This window comes from Furipterus horrens, unplaced genomic scaffold (genome assembly GCF_987537825.1).
Source record: "Furipterus horrens unplaced genomic scaffold, mFurHor1.1.pri manual_scaffold_4, whole genome shotgun sequence".
Lineage (NCBI taxonomy): Eukaryota > Metazoa > Chordata > Mammalia > Chiroptera > Furipteridae > Furipterus > Furipterus horrens.
In genome coordinates this window covers 95,730,390-95,747,923 of record NW_028327174.1, presented here as the reverse complement: position 1 = coordinate 95,747,923, position 17,534 = coordinate 95,730,390, and the positions used below count along the sequence as shown (strand labels likewise).

The window sequence follows — 17,534 nt, the reverse complement described above, 5'->3', positions numbered from 1 at the left end:
GGACTGCAAGGAAGGGTCATTAGGGGTCCGTGCCCAGGCCACCATGCCTTTGTATCAGACACTGGCCACCTCTTAGAATATCAGTTTCTCCAATGTCTTTGTCCTGACTGATTAGTAAAGAGGCCTCTGAGTTCCTGAATACCAACCATTCTTCCCCACCTCAGGGCCCCATAGACGACAACCTGCCCACCAGCTCCCGTAGGTCCTGACATTTTGCTCCACTAAATAGCCTGGGACTGTGGGCACTGAGGCTCAGTGACCTCTATGTGACTCTGTGACCCTGGCTGTGAGGCTCCAGGCTCCTTTTGAGGACAGCAGGCAGAAGGCCCCCCTCTGAGCACCTCCAATTACCATGCCTGAAATAAATGCCCCTCTGACTGAGAGAAGGGTTCAGTTTTTCCTTCTCCATAGGCAGGATGGGAGGTACCACCCCACATGCCTCTGAACAGGGGACAGATCCAGCTTCCCAGGGGCACTCTCTGCCAGCTGGATCCTGACCCTCTTTCTCCAAAGGGAAAAGAGGAGAGGGGCGAGGCTGAGCAGGAGCAGCGGCCAGGGGCCAGGAGCCGGAGAGCCTGGAGCAGCGTGGGGAAAGAAGGCGGAGGTGCATGGTAAAACAGCATCTCTTCTCCCTGGAGTTGGGAGCTGTTAATCCATAGGCCCTTTCTCCACTGAAATGCGAGTTTCACGGGTGAGCACTGCCCTCCCGGGTCGGCCGAGAGCGCCTCTGGCGTGCGCGCGCGCCTGTGTGCGCGCTCCTCAGCCTGTGCGCGCGCGCGCCTCAGCCTGTGTGTGCTACTGTCGCTGTCATCACAGATGTACCCCCAGCTGTCACTCCATTGCTCAGTCTCTTTGCTCGCGCGTGCTCTCTCCTCCTCTCCCCTTTCTTCCCCTCTCCTCTCCGTCTCCCTTTGTCCCTCCCTCTTTCCCTCTCAGTTTGTTATTGACCCCGCAGCCCGGTCCCCTTGGCAGCAGCGCAGCGGCAGGCATTCCTTCTCCGCGTGCTGTGTGCTGCGTGCCAGGTCCCCACTCCCGCTGGATCGGGGGCTCAGTGCCCACTGTGCTCTGCTTGGCAGTGCTGTCTGGATTTCTCCAGGAATCCCAGGAGCGGCTCATTGGACAGTTCACAGCTACTTGATTCAAGGAGCTTGAGGTCAGGGTGAAAAAAGGTCAGTGCTGTGTGTTGTGGGAAGGAATAAAGGACTCGTGGGATACAGGGTGGCCGGCGCATGGGGACTTGGGTCCCATCTTTGCTGGGTCTCTTTGCCCTGCACTGATAGATAGTTGCTGCTGCCTCCTGCCTGAGGGCAAGTGCTGGGGCTGGGGAAGTGCTCAGGATTGAACACCAGGGCAGCCCACAGACACAGGGCACGAGGGACTCTGACCTCGCAGAGTTAGGGACACGAGCTGGGAGTCTGCTGCAGAGGGGGAGGCTAGGGGAGGACAGGTGGGAGGAGGGCAGCGCCAGTGCCAGATGACAGGCCTGTGAGGCAGAGAAACCAGCCCCTGCAGCACGGGACAACCAGCCAAGAGCCCTGTGCCGTCTGCATGCCCAGCTCAGCAGACAGCCTGGGGAACCTGGGTTCTGTGGGAAAAAAGGTGCTGGTGACAGAGCTGGTACAGAGCATGGTGGCGCAGGGTGTGGTGGCAGGATGGAGGGCTGTGATGACTGAGGCACAGGAATAGACCTTAGTGTCCCCACCTTTTTACAGGATGCCCTCAGTGTGGGTTCACGGCTTTCAGGCAGCTGTCCTTGGTCAAGGCTACAAAGGGGCCCTTCCCTGGCTGGACATGGGTCCATGTAGCTGTCTGGGAAGCCACCCTGGTGGGGGCGTGGCCTGGAATGGGGGAGTGAGAAGAGCCTTGCAGCTCTTCCTTGATGAGCCCTAGGCCTTGCACTCCTAGACCACCTGAGGCTTAGTGGGGGCTGTGGACTTAGCTTAGGGGGAGCAGGTGGTCTGCAGGGGGCTGTGGACTTAGGGGGAGCAGGTGGTCTGCAGGGGGGCTGTGGACTCTGCTTAGGGGGAGCAGGTGGTCTGCAAACAGGCCGTGCCTACCTGGCTTCCCGACCTAGTGGGCCGTGGGCTCCCCGAGTGGGAGCAGCACGGCCTCTCTCAGCAGCCCCGAGGCCGTATTGACAATGCAGAGAGAGGGTCTGCCTAGGAGCCCTGACCTCCCACCCAGTTCCAGGCCTCCGCTTTGTCTTCTCCCTGAGCTGTGCGGTCTGTGTTTCTGGGGGTGATGATGGTGAGATTGGCTCCTGGCTGTCAAGGCCTGTTGGCTGTGACTTGGGTTGACACTCTGCAGCTTAGATAACTACATCAGCTGGGGGAGGGGAGGGAAGCTGAGCACGTGGCTATGGGCGGGGGAAGTCCAGCCTGGAGGGAAACCCACAGCAGCTTCCTGCTCTTCCCACCCCACCTCCCCACTGGCACAGTCCCTGGCATTGCCAGAGAGGGAGACCAGGAAAGCCAGCCGGGGGTGGCAGGAGAAGGAGGGAGGGTTTTTAAAGCAACTGATTTGGTTTCTTTGGGGTTTGGCTAGAAGCTATGTCTGGGGCCAAGATAAGTAAACCCTGTTGCATTTCCCAGGCACCTAAGCCATGATTGGGGGGCTGCTATGGGCTAAGTGGGCAGCATGCCCAGGGGATAGGGAGGTTATGTAATGTTAGGGTATCTGGGGCACTCTGGGGTGGGGAGAGGAGAAGGAGTTGAAGCAGAGGCAGTCTCTCCCCTCTCAGGGCCTCCCTCTTTCTGCCCCCAGATCAGGCCTCCTCTGCCCACACCAGCCGGCCCTGGTCCCAGACTCAGGGCCTCAGTGAACATGTAGCTCATTCATGAGGAGTGACTGGGGTGCTTTTCAGTTTCGCTTCCCAGAGGATCTGTTTGGGATTGGGAATGTTTGACAAGGAGACCGGGAGCAGGAAGCCAGGGGTGACAATGGGGCATGCATTTAAAAATGAACCAGAAGGGTTTATTTGTTCCAAGTTCAAATATAGACATTTTTAAAAGCCTGCTTCTGTGCTGTCTGGGCAGGATGTGCCGTGGGTACGGCCAGCAGGGAGAAGATTGAGGATATTTCCTGGAAGGGTCTGGGCAGCAGGCTGGAGGCAGCAGGTAGGGAGGTAGCTGTGTCGCACACGGCTCGGCTTGAGACATCCTGCCATCCAGGTCCCTCTCTGCCTTCCTGGGGCGGGGAGGGCACTGTCCTTGCAGCCCTAAGAAGTGGCCCCAACCCTAGCCCTGCCTTTCACTGGCCTGTGGCCTTCACCTTTCTGCAGAGCAAGAGAAGTGCAGAGAAGACTGCAAAGGCCCTTTTTGCTTCTAAGTTCAGTGAGTCTGGTGCTGAGGGGGACCCTTATCTTGAGTCTAGGTGTCTTGGTCAAACGGCGAGGCCAAGGGTGTGCATAGTGGCATCAGTACACTGTCCCAGGGGTCAGGACCCCACGGGGCAGTTACTGGCCACGTGGTTTGGACACCTGACTAGGGGTATGGACATGCAGAAACAGCAGAGGAAGGGCAGGGCACCAGGTCTGTCGTGGGTTTCTTGGTGGTTTCTAGCTGGAGTCCGAGCCCACTTTTCTTGGAGGATTAACCTCCATCTGTAGGAGAGACAGCTGGGGCAGAGGCACGGGAGGTCAGGCTCTGTGTCATCCCAACCTGAGTGTCTGTGGGGAATGAGAGCAGGACAGGCTTCTCCTCACCGTGGGTGCCCCCAGGGAAGCGGGTCCCACCCCCAGTCTCCAGGGGACACCGCACACCCTTAGCTTGGCAGGAGCACGTGGAACCTTCTGCTCCTACTGCTGCCTCCTGCTCTGTCACTGCATCCCCACCCTGGCGTCCCTGGAGCTCCCAGCCCACCCGCTCAGCTCAGCACCAGCCCTCCACCAGAATGATTTCTAGAAAGCCTCCTCCACTCTCTTGACCAGATCTTGGCCTCTGGAGCTTTTCTGGCTGCATTTGTGATATTTCTGGACAGAGGGCAGTGGGGGGTTGGGTGGGGAGGAAGCAGTGGGGAGACCTGGCTGTCGTCTCAGTTCAGCAGGGCACAGAGCTTGCTTCTCAAGCAGCAGGAGGGGTAAGAACACATGTGCTCTCAGCTCCAGTGAGAGAGCAAATGAGGAAATGCCCACTAACCGTGAGGTTCTGCACAAATGAAAGGTCGCATCTCCCTTTTCTGCCTTCTTCCTATATCGGGAACCTCTGTGTGTGGAAGCAGATCGGGGACAGAACGGACCTGGCAGCTGAGTTAGGAGCTTTGTCACCAGACCACTCCAGCCCAAAGCTGCATTCTTCCATTGCCTACTCTGTGGGAAGTTACTCCATTTCCTGTGCCTCGGTTCCCCCATTTATAAAAAGGTGTTGATAATACCTGGCTGCTATGGCTCAGTGGATTGAGCATCGGCCTGCGAGCTAGGTGTTGCTGGTTCAATTCCCAGTCAGGGCACATGACTAGGTTGCACGTCAGATCCCCAGTTGGGGGCACAAGTGAGAGGCAACCACACAGTGATGTTTCTCTCCCTCTCTTTCTCCTTTCCCCTCCCTCAATAAATAAATAAATAAACAAACAAACAAACAAATAATAAAAAAAATAACCTCATAGAGTTGTTATGGGGGCTAAGAACACTATACACAGGTGTTTGCAGCTATGGTAATGGCTTCTCCCCAGAAAGAGGCTCTGGAAGGAGGTGCTAATGTCAGTACCCTCTTCTCTCTGCTTGGATCACTGGCACTACTCCCTGGCTGGTGCCTGGCTTCCAGAGATAGACCAGCAGGGCCTCATGGGGGTGTCAGGGTCTGCTGGGAGAGAAGTGACCTAGCTCAGGGCTTCTCAAACTTAAATATGCATACATATAGTTTGGATCTTGTTAAAATGCTGATTCTAATTCATTTGGCCTGGGGTGGGGCCTGAGATTCTGCATTTCTAAGAAGTTCCTAGGTGAGCCCCTGTTGCTGGTCCATGGACCACAGTTTAAGTAGCCAAGGGTTGGAGCATTTAGCCCTTTGTTTCCAGTTCCTGGGGAGTTCCCACTTGACTACTTTTAGCTCCACAGCCCTATCCTCCAATCCTGGTTCTTCCAGAAAAACCCAGTGGAGCAGGCTCCCCCCTCTGGTGTCTCTCTTTTTGGGACTGGGACAAAAGGCTTGGGAGCAGGTCCAGCACCTGGAGCCACAAGGTTGTGGGACTTGGAGAGGGGAGATCTTTCTGGCAGGACCCCTGACTCTTTTTCCACCCTCATTCTCCACTCTGAGTGACAGGAATTTATCCCAGCAGCCCATCAGTACTTGCTGCAGCGGCTGCTCCCCAAGCCACCTCAGGCAGGTCATCCCTTTCCTAACGAGGCTGGAGGCTTCAAGAGGTGGGAAGAGGCCCTTTGGTTGGAGATTTGCTGATGGGCAGAGGCCAAGAGCTAGAAAGTGCTGGGCTCAAGCCTCTATCTCCTTAAGGGTCACCTCTCTGATGCCCAAGGGTCAGCTCCCCAGGGAACACAGGTCCCTTGCATGGACCTGGGCTCCTTGTTCCCATCACATTTCTCCAGAGATACCAGGGACAACAGTGTCCTGCCACCTCGCAAGATACCGCCTGTGCGTCTGCATTGCAGAGACCTGCCTGACTTGCTTTGAATAGTGACATCATTCTGGGGACGGGGCATCAGGACCTGCACCCAAGGCCACCACTTCCATGGAGTGGTGCTTGCTGGTCAGCCCCTGGGCTCACTTCTGGGAGGACACTGAGGCTGGGGGTGGTTGGATGGGGTAAAAAGGGGAGTCTACTTGGAAGAGGAGAAGAGCGGAGGCTCAGGTAGAAATGGGGCCTGGGCTTGGGGGAGAGGGGTCCTCTGCCACTTGCTTCCCTGCGGGAAGCTGGGGAGAGTGGGAGCAGAAGGTTGGATTGGGTTCCCATCCCTGTGTGGGTCTGAGCAGAGAACCTGTCCTGGTGTAGGGATGGCCCTGTAGGGTTTGCTTCAGGCCTTACTTCCCTGTGCACCTGTCTGCCAGGACTTTCGGGAACTGCCAGGCATCTCTCCCTGCTGCCTGGAATTTGCATGTGAGGAGGAGTGTTGGAGAGCTGACAGCAGGATGTCATGTGTGCACACGTGTGTGTGTGTGTGTGTGTGTGTGTGGTAGCACGTGCCTAATCGCACAGCTCTCTGTGGGTGTGTGTTTGTACCACGTGCTGTGTTGGGAGCTCCAAGCACATGTCTGGGAGCCTGCGTGCACCCCGCTCTGTGAACATGTAAGTGTCTCCCCACAGGGGTCATGTTGGGTGACAGTCACCGGGGAGTGCATGAGCAGCCAGGCTCAGTAGCCTGCAGTACCACCCTGAGCTACCATGTGACCTTGGGCAAGTTGGTCATTGTCTCCGTGCCTTGGGTGGCCACTGACCTGCCCTAATATGTGGGTGCTTGAACCTTTTGCTTTGAGGGTTCTTGCTGGAGTAAGAGATTGTTCTGAGGGTCAGGGCCTGAGGGACAGGAAGAGGGTGGACACTGCTGTCTGCAGTAGAGGTCTGTGAAGGCTGTGTTTGAGGGCCCCGAGCATCATGATGGTCCACAGGCCTGAGCAGGCTCAGGACTGCAGCCCATGCTCAGGAGGAGAGCAGTCAGACACATGTGAGGTTGGTGGGGCCAGGGAGAGATGCCCCAAAGCCCTGCAAGCTGTTGGTGTTTCCTCCCATCTGTCGTGGACTCAAGCCCAAGCTGGGCACATGCACCTGAATTATCTTCTAAGATAATTTATGTGCTGACTATAGTAAATGTTAACTCTCCTCCCGTAATTAGACTGATCCTCACAGGAATTCCACCCATTAAGTATGACAGTCATTACTTTCAGAGTTAAGATAGCTGAGGCCCAGAGAGCTTCTGCTGGTTGTTTAAGGCTACATGTCCAGGGACTGACCTGACAAGGATTTGAGCCCAGAGCCCTGCTGGCCTGGCCCTGGGAGAGCAACTGGCGAACAACACCTGAGCTATTCCAAACATCCACGCCACACCTCAACCCGAGTCTTGGAATCTGTCCAGGAGGCAGTGTGGGGACTCCCCACATCTGTACCCATTTGTTGAGACACACTCTGCCAGCCACTGCAAGGCCTTCATGTCTGGGAGCCTCCTGACGTGGCAGAGGGGGAGAAGCCAGGCACGGGCAGGGCCCCTCTGGTCCCGAGAAGGCCACCCTTGCTGGGTGCACAGCTGAGAGTCCCGTGGGGCCGCTGTGTTCTGAGTGGGTTCTGCTTCCCTCCAGGAGACAGCTGCCACCAAGGGGATGGGGGAGAGACTTGATGAGAGACACCCAGAGCTGCAGCAGGACCCTAGATGCCTGAGGGAAACCCTGCTTCACCCAAGATTTCAGTAGCTCTTTCCACCTCCTCAGCTGTCTGCCTGACTGCCCCTGGCTTCTCAGGTTCCCAGAATTAACCAGGCTGGTGGGAGCGGGCGGGGGGTCACTGCAGCCAGGAATCACCCAGGGGTGAATCAGGCAACCAAGAAAGGTCGGATTCCAGGAGGCAGCCAGGAGCAGTGGGTGACAGGACTGAGCCTTTGGGTGCAGGAGGGGGCTGGGCTGCCGCAGGGTCTCCCCAGCCGCACCATGCCATTCCCCACCTTGCTCTGTGCTAGCTGAAGTGGCAACCCCCATAGCCCCGTTGCCCACCCTCCGAGGGGGCTGGCGGAGTGGAGGCCCTGGGCTCCCGGGCCACACCAGGAAGGAAGCGGGGGCCAGAGGAGGGCCTGTGCGCAACTTCCGAGTCACTGGGTTGGAGCAGGCAGGTCCTCTAGGCCCTCTCTCCTGTCCTCGCTGGAAGAGAGACCTGCTTTGACACCTCACCCTCTCCTCCGTGTCCCTGTCTCCTGCTCAAGCAGTGGCAGCAGCATGAACCCCTGAGCCTGTGAGTCTTCCTACAGACCGGTGGGTGGAAGCTGAGCATTGGGATCGCGTCAGGCGAAGGTGAGGGGAAGCGGGGCACCTGAAGCAGCACCTGACGCGCACCTGACGCAGCGGCGGCCTGCGCTCTGCCCCTGGGGGCCATGGTAAGAGTGTGAGAGCAGCTGTGGGACTGCCCTCGTTCTGCTCACCCAGCAGAGATGTCCCTCGGTTTCCCCACTTGTGACATGAAACGGCCGTATGGCTCTGAAAACACCTTACAGACCAAAACACCGGAGAGGCAACAAGAACAGGCGAGGAGGCGGGGGTGGGGTGGGGTGGGGTGCGGCGCCGGGAGAGTGTGGGGCAGGCCCTGCAGCCGCAGCCTGAGCGAGTGAGGGCTCCTGGGTCGCCTGCGCCCCTCCCACCGCCCCATCACCCCAGGGAGGTCGAAGCTTGCCTGGTTTCTCTGCCCCCTCAGCGCTCTTCTTCCTCCCACCCAGGGAACCGTAGCTGGGAACAGGAGAGGGAATGACAGGAGTGTAAAGAGACACCAGGGCCCTCTCCCTAACCCCTGGGCTGGATGGGCCTGGGGCTCAAATGCCTGCTTCTGCTCAGCGCCTTCTATTTCTCTCTCTCTCAGGACTGACAAGGGGCGCATACCAAGGGGCTCCCTTGTCCCCAGAGGTGCGGGGCTGTGAGAGCCGCGGCGTTCACCATGCTGGCCCCCGGCAGTGGCCCTGCACAGAGGACCAGGCTGGCCCTGCAGTGGAGGCAGATCTCCTGTGAGTGGGGCGCGTGGGGTCGGGTTCTGGCCCGTGGGCTCGGCTTGGCCTGCTGTGCTGCATCTGGGCCGCAGGAAGGTCTAGGATCTTCCCAGGAGGCCCAAGGCCTGGCTCTGGGAAGGCAGGGACTACCCTCTGCAGACCTGCTGTGCTTCTGATATCTGTGGTAGCTAAAAGAATGGTCGCTCCTGAGACCCTCAGTGGCTAGATCAGGAGCTGGAGGCCATGACAGGCCATTCTGTCTCCCCAAGTCAGTCTGTCTCCCCCAATCCCCGCCAGTGGTTCCAGCTTCTATGGCCCTGTAACTCTCATGTGAGGTCCCTCTTGCCTCTCTGGACCACCTGCTGGGTGAACCTGGGGACCTCTCTTATGCCTCAGTCTTCCCAACCCTAAAACGAGGGGAACTAGTGTGCTCTTGGGATGTAGTGCTGGAAAGGACCTTACAGTCTCCCCCACCCCCCCAGCCCCGCATATGAGGAAACAGACCCTCCATTTCCCATAAGGAAACTTACACAACTGTCAGGGTGAAAGAAAGACGCCCTGAGAATTCTCTTTATATGAGATAAAGGACACGCTCAGTGAGAACCGGGCAGCCCAAGGTGCGCAGTAGGAGGTAAGAGGTGATCCTGAGGGACGTACTCTTCCTCACGCCCCTGGCCCTTCGCACAGCCAGCCCTGCCAGTCAGCTGCCTCACAGAGGCGGCCTGAATTATTCATCATGCAGGAGTGGCTGATTCCCAAGCCTCTCAGATCCCCTTTCAACCTCATTCCAGAATCACTCAACACCTTGCAATATAGGATTATGTTTCCTTGTCACTAGGGCTTTTGTGCCACTCTGAATGTCTTGGAGGTGGCGGAAGAGTGTGCTTCTAGGTACATGGAACTTTGAGAGGTCCAGTGGATGATTTGAAATTTTTTCTCAGGAAAGTGATGTCTGAAGAAGGTTGATTTTTATATGCACGGTGTGGGGTGTGTGGAGTAGGCTGACCTGGCAGCAGGTGGGCTCAGAAGGGTGAGATGGTGAGAGGGTAGAGCAGGTGCCCCCACATGGCCAGGAAGGGTCTCCATTGGCTTCCATGACCAAGGCTGTGCTCATTTCCCCTCGAGGCTCAGGTGTCAGCCTGCAGTGTGTCTCTCAACTGTCATCAATCCTCTAGGGAGGGGAGGGACATAGCTCCATCCTGTTCTTCCAGTTCTGCCCTTTGGAACAGAAGATAACCAGACACCTACCAGACACAGACTCAAGACCATTCCAGCCAGGCACCCAGGTTCTGGTGACTGCTGTTTCTCTAGGTGAAGCCACCTGGGCTATGAACTAGGTCTAGATACCTCCATTGCTTCTTGGGCTGGGACCTTTTCTCTAGGCCTCTTGGGGCTGACTTGATGAAGCTGAGCTAGTTTGAGCTTCATCCCTTTTCACTTTCATAGTGGGCAGGCTTCTCCGATATTCAGGAGAACAGTTTAGAGGGGTTTTCAGTCACTCTTAGAAAGGTCTACTGGACAATGGAATGAGCTGCCCCTTTGTGATTGTTCTCTGAGGCCCCAGCACCACCCCTGGCCCTTCCACTGGGCTACTCAGAAGAGTTCTGGGCAAAATACTGCAGAAGGAATGCTGTGAATGGATCTGTTCTGCAGTAACGCTACCCTGCAGCCCTTAGGAACGGGAGGAGCTCAGGCTATGGGCATGGATGGCTTTAGAATGATAAATGTGGAACTTGTCCTAGGCCCCATGATTTACAGTGGCTGGGGCACAGGTACTCTTCAGTGTGAAGTGGAATTGTGCATCTCATCCTCGTCATGTGCACAGTGGTTTCTGTAGCGGACCCTGAGTGGGCTGGGCTCCTGGCTGGTCCTTACACTAAGTTGCTGGTCTCATCTCGGGTGTAGGACTCATGCAGATCTGACACACTGTGGGGGCTGAGGGGAAGGGCCCCTTTGTGCTCTGTCTCTAATGTCTGGCACGGCTCCAGGTTGGGGCAGCTGCAAGGGGAAGGAGCAGTGTGGAAAGAGAACTTCTTCCTGGCAGTAACACTGGAAGAAAACCATGGGAGCAGGTTTCTCGAACATCCTTATGTCCTTCGTTTTGTCAACATCTGTGGTGTCAGTGGGGTCCAAGCTCCTGAGAAGATCAGCCGTGGGTGGCCAGGTGAGCTGAAGCATCTTTGTGGACCAGCACTGCTTGTCCTCTGGCCTCGGGCTGCTATTCTGCAGGATCACACTCCACGAAGGTGATTCCTTCGCCAGGTGTGCTACGAGGCAAAGAGCCCGGCTGACACTGTGGGAGGCCCATTAATACAGAAGTGTTTTGGATGTGTTAAATTATCTTTTTATGTGGTCAGTAGTGTTTGTGCTTTGATCGTGGCTTGGGCCAAAGGAGATAAAGGCAAGAGGCCACTATGATATGAGTTAGTAAGGAGGGAATAGAGGCAGGAGGAGGTAATTCCCACCTCTCACTTTCCTTCCACCCATCTGTCCCCCAGGGATTGCCTGCTGGATCACCTTGTTTGCCGTGGAGGCCCTCCCTGCCTGCCCTTTCTCCTGTAAGTGTGACACCAGCAGTCTGGAGGTGGATTGCAGTGGCCTAGGTCTCACGATTGTGCCCCCAGATTTGCCTGCTGCCACCCGGACCCTCCTGCTCTTGAACAATAAGCTGAGTGCCCTGCCAAGCTGGGCATTCGCCAACCTGTCCAGCCTGCAGCGGTTGGACCTGTCCAACAACTTCCTGGACCAGCTGCCCAGCTCTGTTTTTCGGGACCTGACGAATCTGACGGAGCTGCAGCTGCGCAACAACAGCATCAGGACCCTGGACAGAGACCTGCTGCAGCACTCACCCCTGCTCCGCCACCTGGACCTGTCCATCAATGGCCTAGCCCTGCTGCCCCCGGGCCTTTTCGATGGGCTCCCTGCTCTGCGCTCCCTATCACTGCGCTCCAACCGCCTGCAGAACCTGGACCGGCTGACGTTCGAACCCTTAGCGAGTCTGCAGCTGCTGCAGGTTGGGGACAACCCCTGGGAATGTGACTGTAACCTGCGTGATTTCAAGCACTGGATGGAGTGGTTCTCCTACCGAGGTGAGCACAGCCAGCCTTGCCTGGGTGTGAGGAGTTGGGAGGGTCACCTGAGGTCTAACATGTTTCCTGGAGGCTGGGCACTGACTCAAGGCTAAGGTCAAGGGAGGAGGGGGTGGTCCTGCCCCTCGCCGGTCATGCTGAAGGAGTCTCGAGTCTCAGCCTTGCACCCAAGTGATCAGCAGGGCAGAGAGGCCGGGTGCTGCTCTCCCTCCTCTCGCACTGCTCGTCTTTCTTCTCTCTGTCCCCCTCCCAGACCCCCTTCTTTCTCTTATCTTCTCTCTCTTTTTCAGCATTTAAAAAATATTCATTTATTTATTGGAGAGAGGGAAAGGCAGGGAGAAAGAGAGGGAGAGAAACATTGGTGTGGGAGAGAAACATCAATTGGTTGCCTCTCGTACACGACCTGACTGGGGACCAAACCTACAACCTAGGGCTGAACCCACAACCCAGGCATGTGCCCTGACTGGGAATCGAATCTGAGACCTTTTGTTTTGTAGGACAATGCCCAAGCAACTGAGCCACACAGGTCAGGGCTCTTCTTTCTTTCTTTCAGATTGATTCACTTTCATAGGTTTCATGAGAGAACTTAAAGACACAGTATACGTTTTCTCTGCATCCCACTAGGTATGGCTCTGGGATTCCCTAGCATGGTAGAAAGAGGAAGAAAAACCACCCTTGTTTTTCTGAATACAGTAATCTCTTAAATACCCAGTTTCAGGAGTGTGGAATATAATTAAATCCACAGATAAAACCAAATATATATTTTCATGATGATCTCAGTTCTCTCTCCCAAGAACTTCTGTTATCAAAGCTTTTAATAAGAAGCCAAATGGCTTTGGGTTTACTTTCTTTTCCTCCCCCATTTTGTAAACCAAGAAAGTTCTATGATGACCTACGAAATGATGAAATGAAATGGAAAAGGAGGGCAAAGAAGTAAGCATGGTGGCTAAAAGTGCCAGATCTGGGTTTGATTTGTGACTCTGCCACTTGCTAGCTGTGTGACCTTGAGAAAGTTGATTCGTTTCTCTGTGACAGCACCCTCATCTGTAAAATGGGGGTGAATAACAGCGTTTCTTGTAGAATCATTGTGAGGATCAAATAGGCAACACATATAAAGTGTCTTAAAAAGTGCTCAGCAGAAAGTAAGTCCTCAATACAACTTATTTATTTGTTCATTTGCTAGTAGTAGTCGTAATATTAAATGGGCTTAATAAGATACAGTTTGGTGCCCAGCACGAAGTAGAAGCTCAATGAATATTTGCTGACTAAGTGAATCAATATCAAAACTCTCTGTGAAAGAAATGCTAACATTTTTCATCAAAGCCTCACTCCTTGAGTTTCATACCCAGCCACAATCTCAGTTATTTGTGCAATATTCTTGTGTTAGTTATTAAAAACATCTTGCATACTGTAAAGAGCCATAAAATGTTAGTCACTATGATAATTTATTCCATTTTTGTGGCTGGGGAAATAATAAATACTTGCATAGTACCCAGTTTAGAAGCATCCTTTCATGTGCATTATCTATCTTAATCCTCCTAGCTTATTGAGATAGCCTTCTTATTTTACAACCAAAGAAGCTAAGACCATAAGTAATTGAATATATTAAATAATTTGCACAAGATGACATGGCCTGGATTCACCCTCAGGTCTTTGGCACAGGAAGATAAGGTTGCCCCCATATCAACATCCAGCTCCTGCTTATAGAAAGGCAGCCCTGTACATTTTCAGAAGCTGTCAATAGTAGAGTTGTTTTTAACCTTGCATTCCAAACAGACAAACAAACAAACAAAAAAACCCTGGGTTGTTTTCCTCAGCATCCTGGGAAAAGACTGATGCCTACTGGACACAAGGCTAGGAAACACACTGGGGTCTTTTGCCTGCATCTAGATTTCACTGGGCTCGGCTCTGACTTCCCAGGGCATGTCGGGAAGCTCATTCTCCTTGGCCATCCTCTCTCTTGCCCTCTCATGCTCTGCATCTCCATCCACTAATGGTGGAGTGGCTTCACCATCATCATGGTGAACCTGTGCGCCCATTGCTGCCTGCACCCCCTCCCACCACTAGCACTGGTCCCTCTCCTTTGCCCTCGTGGGTCTTCAGGATTCCCTCCCAAGATGCCGCCAAGCTCAGAGATGCTGAGGTTGGGGTGCTGATGGGGCCATTGGATTGCTCGAAAAAGGAAAAGAAAAACATTATTGCCCAACCCTTTTTCTCTGTACTCAGGGAGGTACTCTTAGGCAACCAAAAGGTTCTACATGGAAGGGGGGTGGCATTGGCAATGGCTTTTGTCTTTTGTCCTTCTTGTGAGGCAAGAGCCCTAGAGAGATAAGATACTGTGTGGAGCACAGGGCCCCAGGCTTACTGACAGGTGGTAAGCAGGCAGATTGAGGGGTGAGGAGAGGAGCAGACCTGCAGTCTGGCGGGGCTCTTGGCGCTCTCTTTGCACTGACAACTCTTTCCCGAGCCCCTCCACATGTCAGCACTGTCTCAGCCTGTGGGTCAGTTTGACTCTGGAGCGAGCAAGCGTGACTGAGATGGTTGTGTGCGTCTCTATAAAATGGGAATCACGACAACATCCATTTTACATGGCTTCTGCATGGATTAAATGACCGTAGATGTTAGTTTCCCTCCTCCCTTTCTCTCCTATCCACGTGATCCCAGGGCTGACTGAATTACTGATAGAAACTAGAACTTCTGGGCCTTCTGTTTCTGGGACCTGGGGATGGGGAGAGGGAGTCCATCTTCTAGACGTCTGGTCAGCCCCTCCTTATTTCTTCCTCGATGCAGGGGGGCGCCTGGATCAGCTTGCCTGCACCCTACCCAAGGAGCTGAGGGGGAAGGACATGCGTGTGGTCCCCATGGAGATGTTCAACTACTGCTCCCAGCTGGAGGATGAGAACAGCTCAGGCGGGCTGGATAGCCCTGGGTCACCCTGCACCAAGGCCAGCCCTGAACCTGCGAAGCCCAAGCCGGGGGCTGAGCCTGAGCCCGAGCCCAGCACAGCCTGCCCACAGAAGCAGCGGTACCGGCCGGTGAGCGTGCGCCGGGCCATCGGCACCGTGATCATCGCCGGAGTCGTCTGCGGCATCGTGTGCATCATGATGGTGGTGGCTGCCGCCTACGGCTGCATCTATGCCTCCCTCATGGCCAAGTACCACCGAGAGCTCAAGAAGCGCCAGCCCCTCATGGGGGACTCGGAGGGTGAGCATGAAGACCAGAAGCAGATCTCCTCTGTGGCATGAGAGGCCCCAGCCCCAGCTGGCCCATGTAGGAAGGGCAAGAATAGCGCATGGAGGCTGCTTCAGGAAGGGCTGGCCCTTCTTTCTGTCACAGTCCCCAACTCCACTTTCCCCCAGCCCTCCAGAAAATCAGCCCCCCGTGTGGACTTCCAGTGTCTGGGGAAGCTGCCATTATGCTGAAGGCTCCTGCTGATGCTCCTTTCTGGGCCACCAAATCTTCAAAACACCTGGGGGATCTCCCTGAGCTTCTGGCCGTAGGGAAGAAAGAATGTATGTGCAAGCGGGGGCTTCTGGACTGAGCATCCTTGTTGCCCTTCCTGCCCTGGGTATTGTCACAGCTAGGTGATTCCACACCTTTTGTGCAGCCCCCTTCGTCTGCATTTAGGGGCTGGGGAGGAAGTAATATGAGGGCCAGTGGTCCATTTCTGTGACTCTCTTCTAACCCAGAAAGATATTCTTAATCACCCTTTAGTGTGCATCACACCAACCTTGTCATCTGGACCTAGCACAGTGCTGTGATTATAACACACTCCCTTGGCTGAAGCCATTGTGACCCTACATTTGCTAGAGACCATGCCGACCACACTGCTCCTGGATTTGCTAATTCACTCTCGCAAACACTGATAGAATCACCGGCCAAATCATGTCAGTTGAAAAGATCTCACACACGTGCACACACACAGTCACATGGAGACAGAGGCCATGAGAACTTGGGGAGAGGAAGCATGTCTTCCCTTTGGATCTCTAGCCCTCAGAACATGGAACGTTTGCTTGCTTTACTGCAATTTTCTCAAGTCCACAGCAGGGAGAAACCCAAACCAACAACACAGGATGCCTTTGAGATCCTCTAAAGTGGGCCAAGTGAATGAGCCTGCCTGTCACCATGGTAACCCTCTCACCTGTCCTGCTGGGTTTTCCAGGGACAGCAGCCCAGAGGCCTTGAAGCTGCAGCGCCTGCGGGTGGCAGCCTCCTGAGAGCCAAGGGAGCCTAATGCTTCGTCACTGCCAGCCCCGTGGGGACACCCACCAATTCCACTCTTGTTGCCTGCAGCCCAGGAACCATTGCTCTGCACCTCTCAGCCCTCCATCTTCAGCACCTCTGGGCCTGTGACCTCGGGTGGGGCCTGGGTTGTGCTCTGTGAAAGGTGGCATCTTGGGAAAGCAGGCGGCCTTTGCTGAAGTTCACTGCCTGCCGACACCTCTCACAGACACAGGAGCAGGGCCAGGACTGCCGCAGCCTGCTCAGCGGCTGTGGTGATGGGGCGTCCTTTCCCACAGTTCAGTCTGCTCGGTTTGGCTCCCCAGAGTTTTTCGTTGCCCCTGGATTGGGCTCCAAACCAGAGCATGGGCCGAAGGTCCTGTTGGTTCTTTGCCTGAACCCACACCAAAGGGGCAGAGATGCCTGCTTGCGGGGCTGTGAGAGTGGCAGTGAGAAGAGGGCTGTGCAGGGTTCAGGGGTCACTATTCTTTTGTTCTAGGCCCGCCCCTCTTCATGAGTCTGATGCGGGACACTGGTTTTCCCATGACCCACAGAGCATGGGGGACATGGGGCTGGGTGCTGGCTCTAAGACTGGGAGGGAGTTTCTCAATGGCGGCCCAGGAAGAGGGTGGCAGAACACTGAGGCCTGGGGTCTGAGGAAGGGCAGGGCAGGCCTGAGCAAGACCCACTCACCTGCACCCCTCAACCCTTCTGTCTCAAAGAAGAGCATAGTGAGGGAGGGGGTTGAGGGAGGGGCAGAAAGACCTATGAGAAGGCCACTCTCCAGCAAAGGGGGTGCAGAGGGAGCCCCAGCACAGGCTGCTAAATGCCCTCCCCAGGGTGGGGGCACAGTCTTCCTTCTTTTGGTTTGCCAGCTGAAAGCAGATCTGGGGACTTCCTAAAGGGAATGGGGGTGGGGGGGTGTTGTCAATGGTGGTATCTTCATCTTGAGATGGAAGATTTTTAAGGGCAAAATTATATTTCTGGTTTGTTGTTTCAGAAGAGCAATAAAGACTGTATTTTCCTATGTATTTCCTGGTTTCCTTGGGTGGGGAGTGGATGTGGTTGCTGAGAGAATGACTGCCTGCCCTCTCACCTCTCAGGCAACTGCACAAAGTGCCAATGTCCAGAGCTTCTTAGATGGGTGGGAGCCTCCCACCCACAGCCTCGCCTTGGGCATCACTGGGAGAGAGTGAAGGGCTGAGCGCTGGTTAAGAACTGGCCTGTCCCTAAGTGCGCAAGCCCACCCTGGCAGTGGGGACGCAGGCTCCAGCTGGTCTCACTGGGTGGCGGTGAAGTGAGTGAGACCTGTCATGGCTCCCTGCCCTGTGGGTGCTCATCCACCTGGCTTGAGTGAACCCATCCTGACAGTCAAAGGCAGATGGGCCCGTGTAGCAGGAAGGCCCCAGAGGACCCCACTGTGTAGTAGGGGGTTGGGGAGGCTCCCTAAGGGCAATGAGGGGATTTCTTTGCACCTGGTTTTATCAACCACAGTGAGGTTGGGGAGGTTTGCAGACATGGAGGAGGAGCCCATTTCTCCTCTTCCATCTTGTACTTTCAAGACTGACTTCAGGGACAGGCAGATGACACTGTGGGCT

At 55.2% G+C, this 17,534-nt stretch overlaps 2 protein-coding genes across 3 annotated transcripts in view; one reads left to right on the top strand and one right to left on the bottom strand.

Annotated features, from left to right (window-relative positions):
* The window catches only part of CACNA2D4 (calcium voltage-gated channel auxiliary subunit alpha2delta 4), a 128,541-nt gene that overhangs the window by 26,538 nt on the left and 84,469 nt on the right, over positions 1–17,534 (bottom strand). The gene's annotated exons all lie outside the window — the stretch shown is intronic.
* On the top strand, positions 807–16,947 carry LRTM2 (leucine rich repeat transmembrane protein 2). 2 transcript variants are annotated; one of them, XM_090275713.1, is made up of 4 exons: positions 807–1,169; positions 8,503–8,644; positions 11,125–11,715; positions 14,506–16,947. In XM_090275713.1, exons 2-4 carry the CDS (start codon positions 8,578–8,580, stop codon positions 14,958–14,960), a joined length of 1,113 nt encoding a protein of 370 aa, XP_090131839.1. In that variant the 5' UTR covers positions 807–1,169; positions 8,503–8,577; the 3' UTR covers positions 14,961–16,947. The 2 variants fall into 2 exon arrangements, with proteins under 2 accessions (XP_090131839.1, XP_090131838.1); XM_090275712.1 differs by lacking the exon at positions 807–1,169 and adding an exon at positions 7,976–8,026.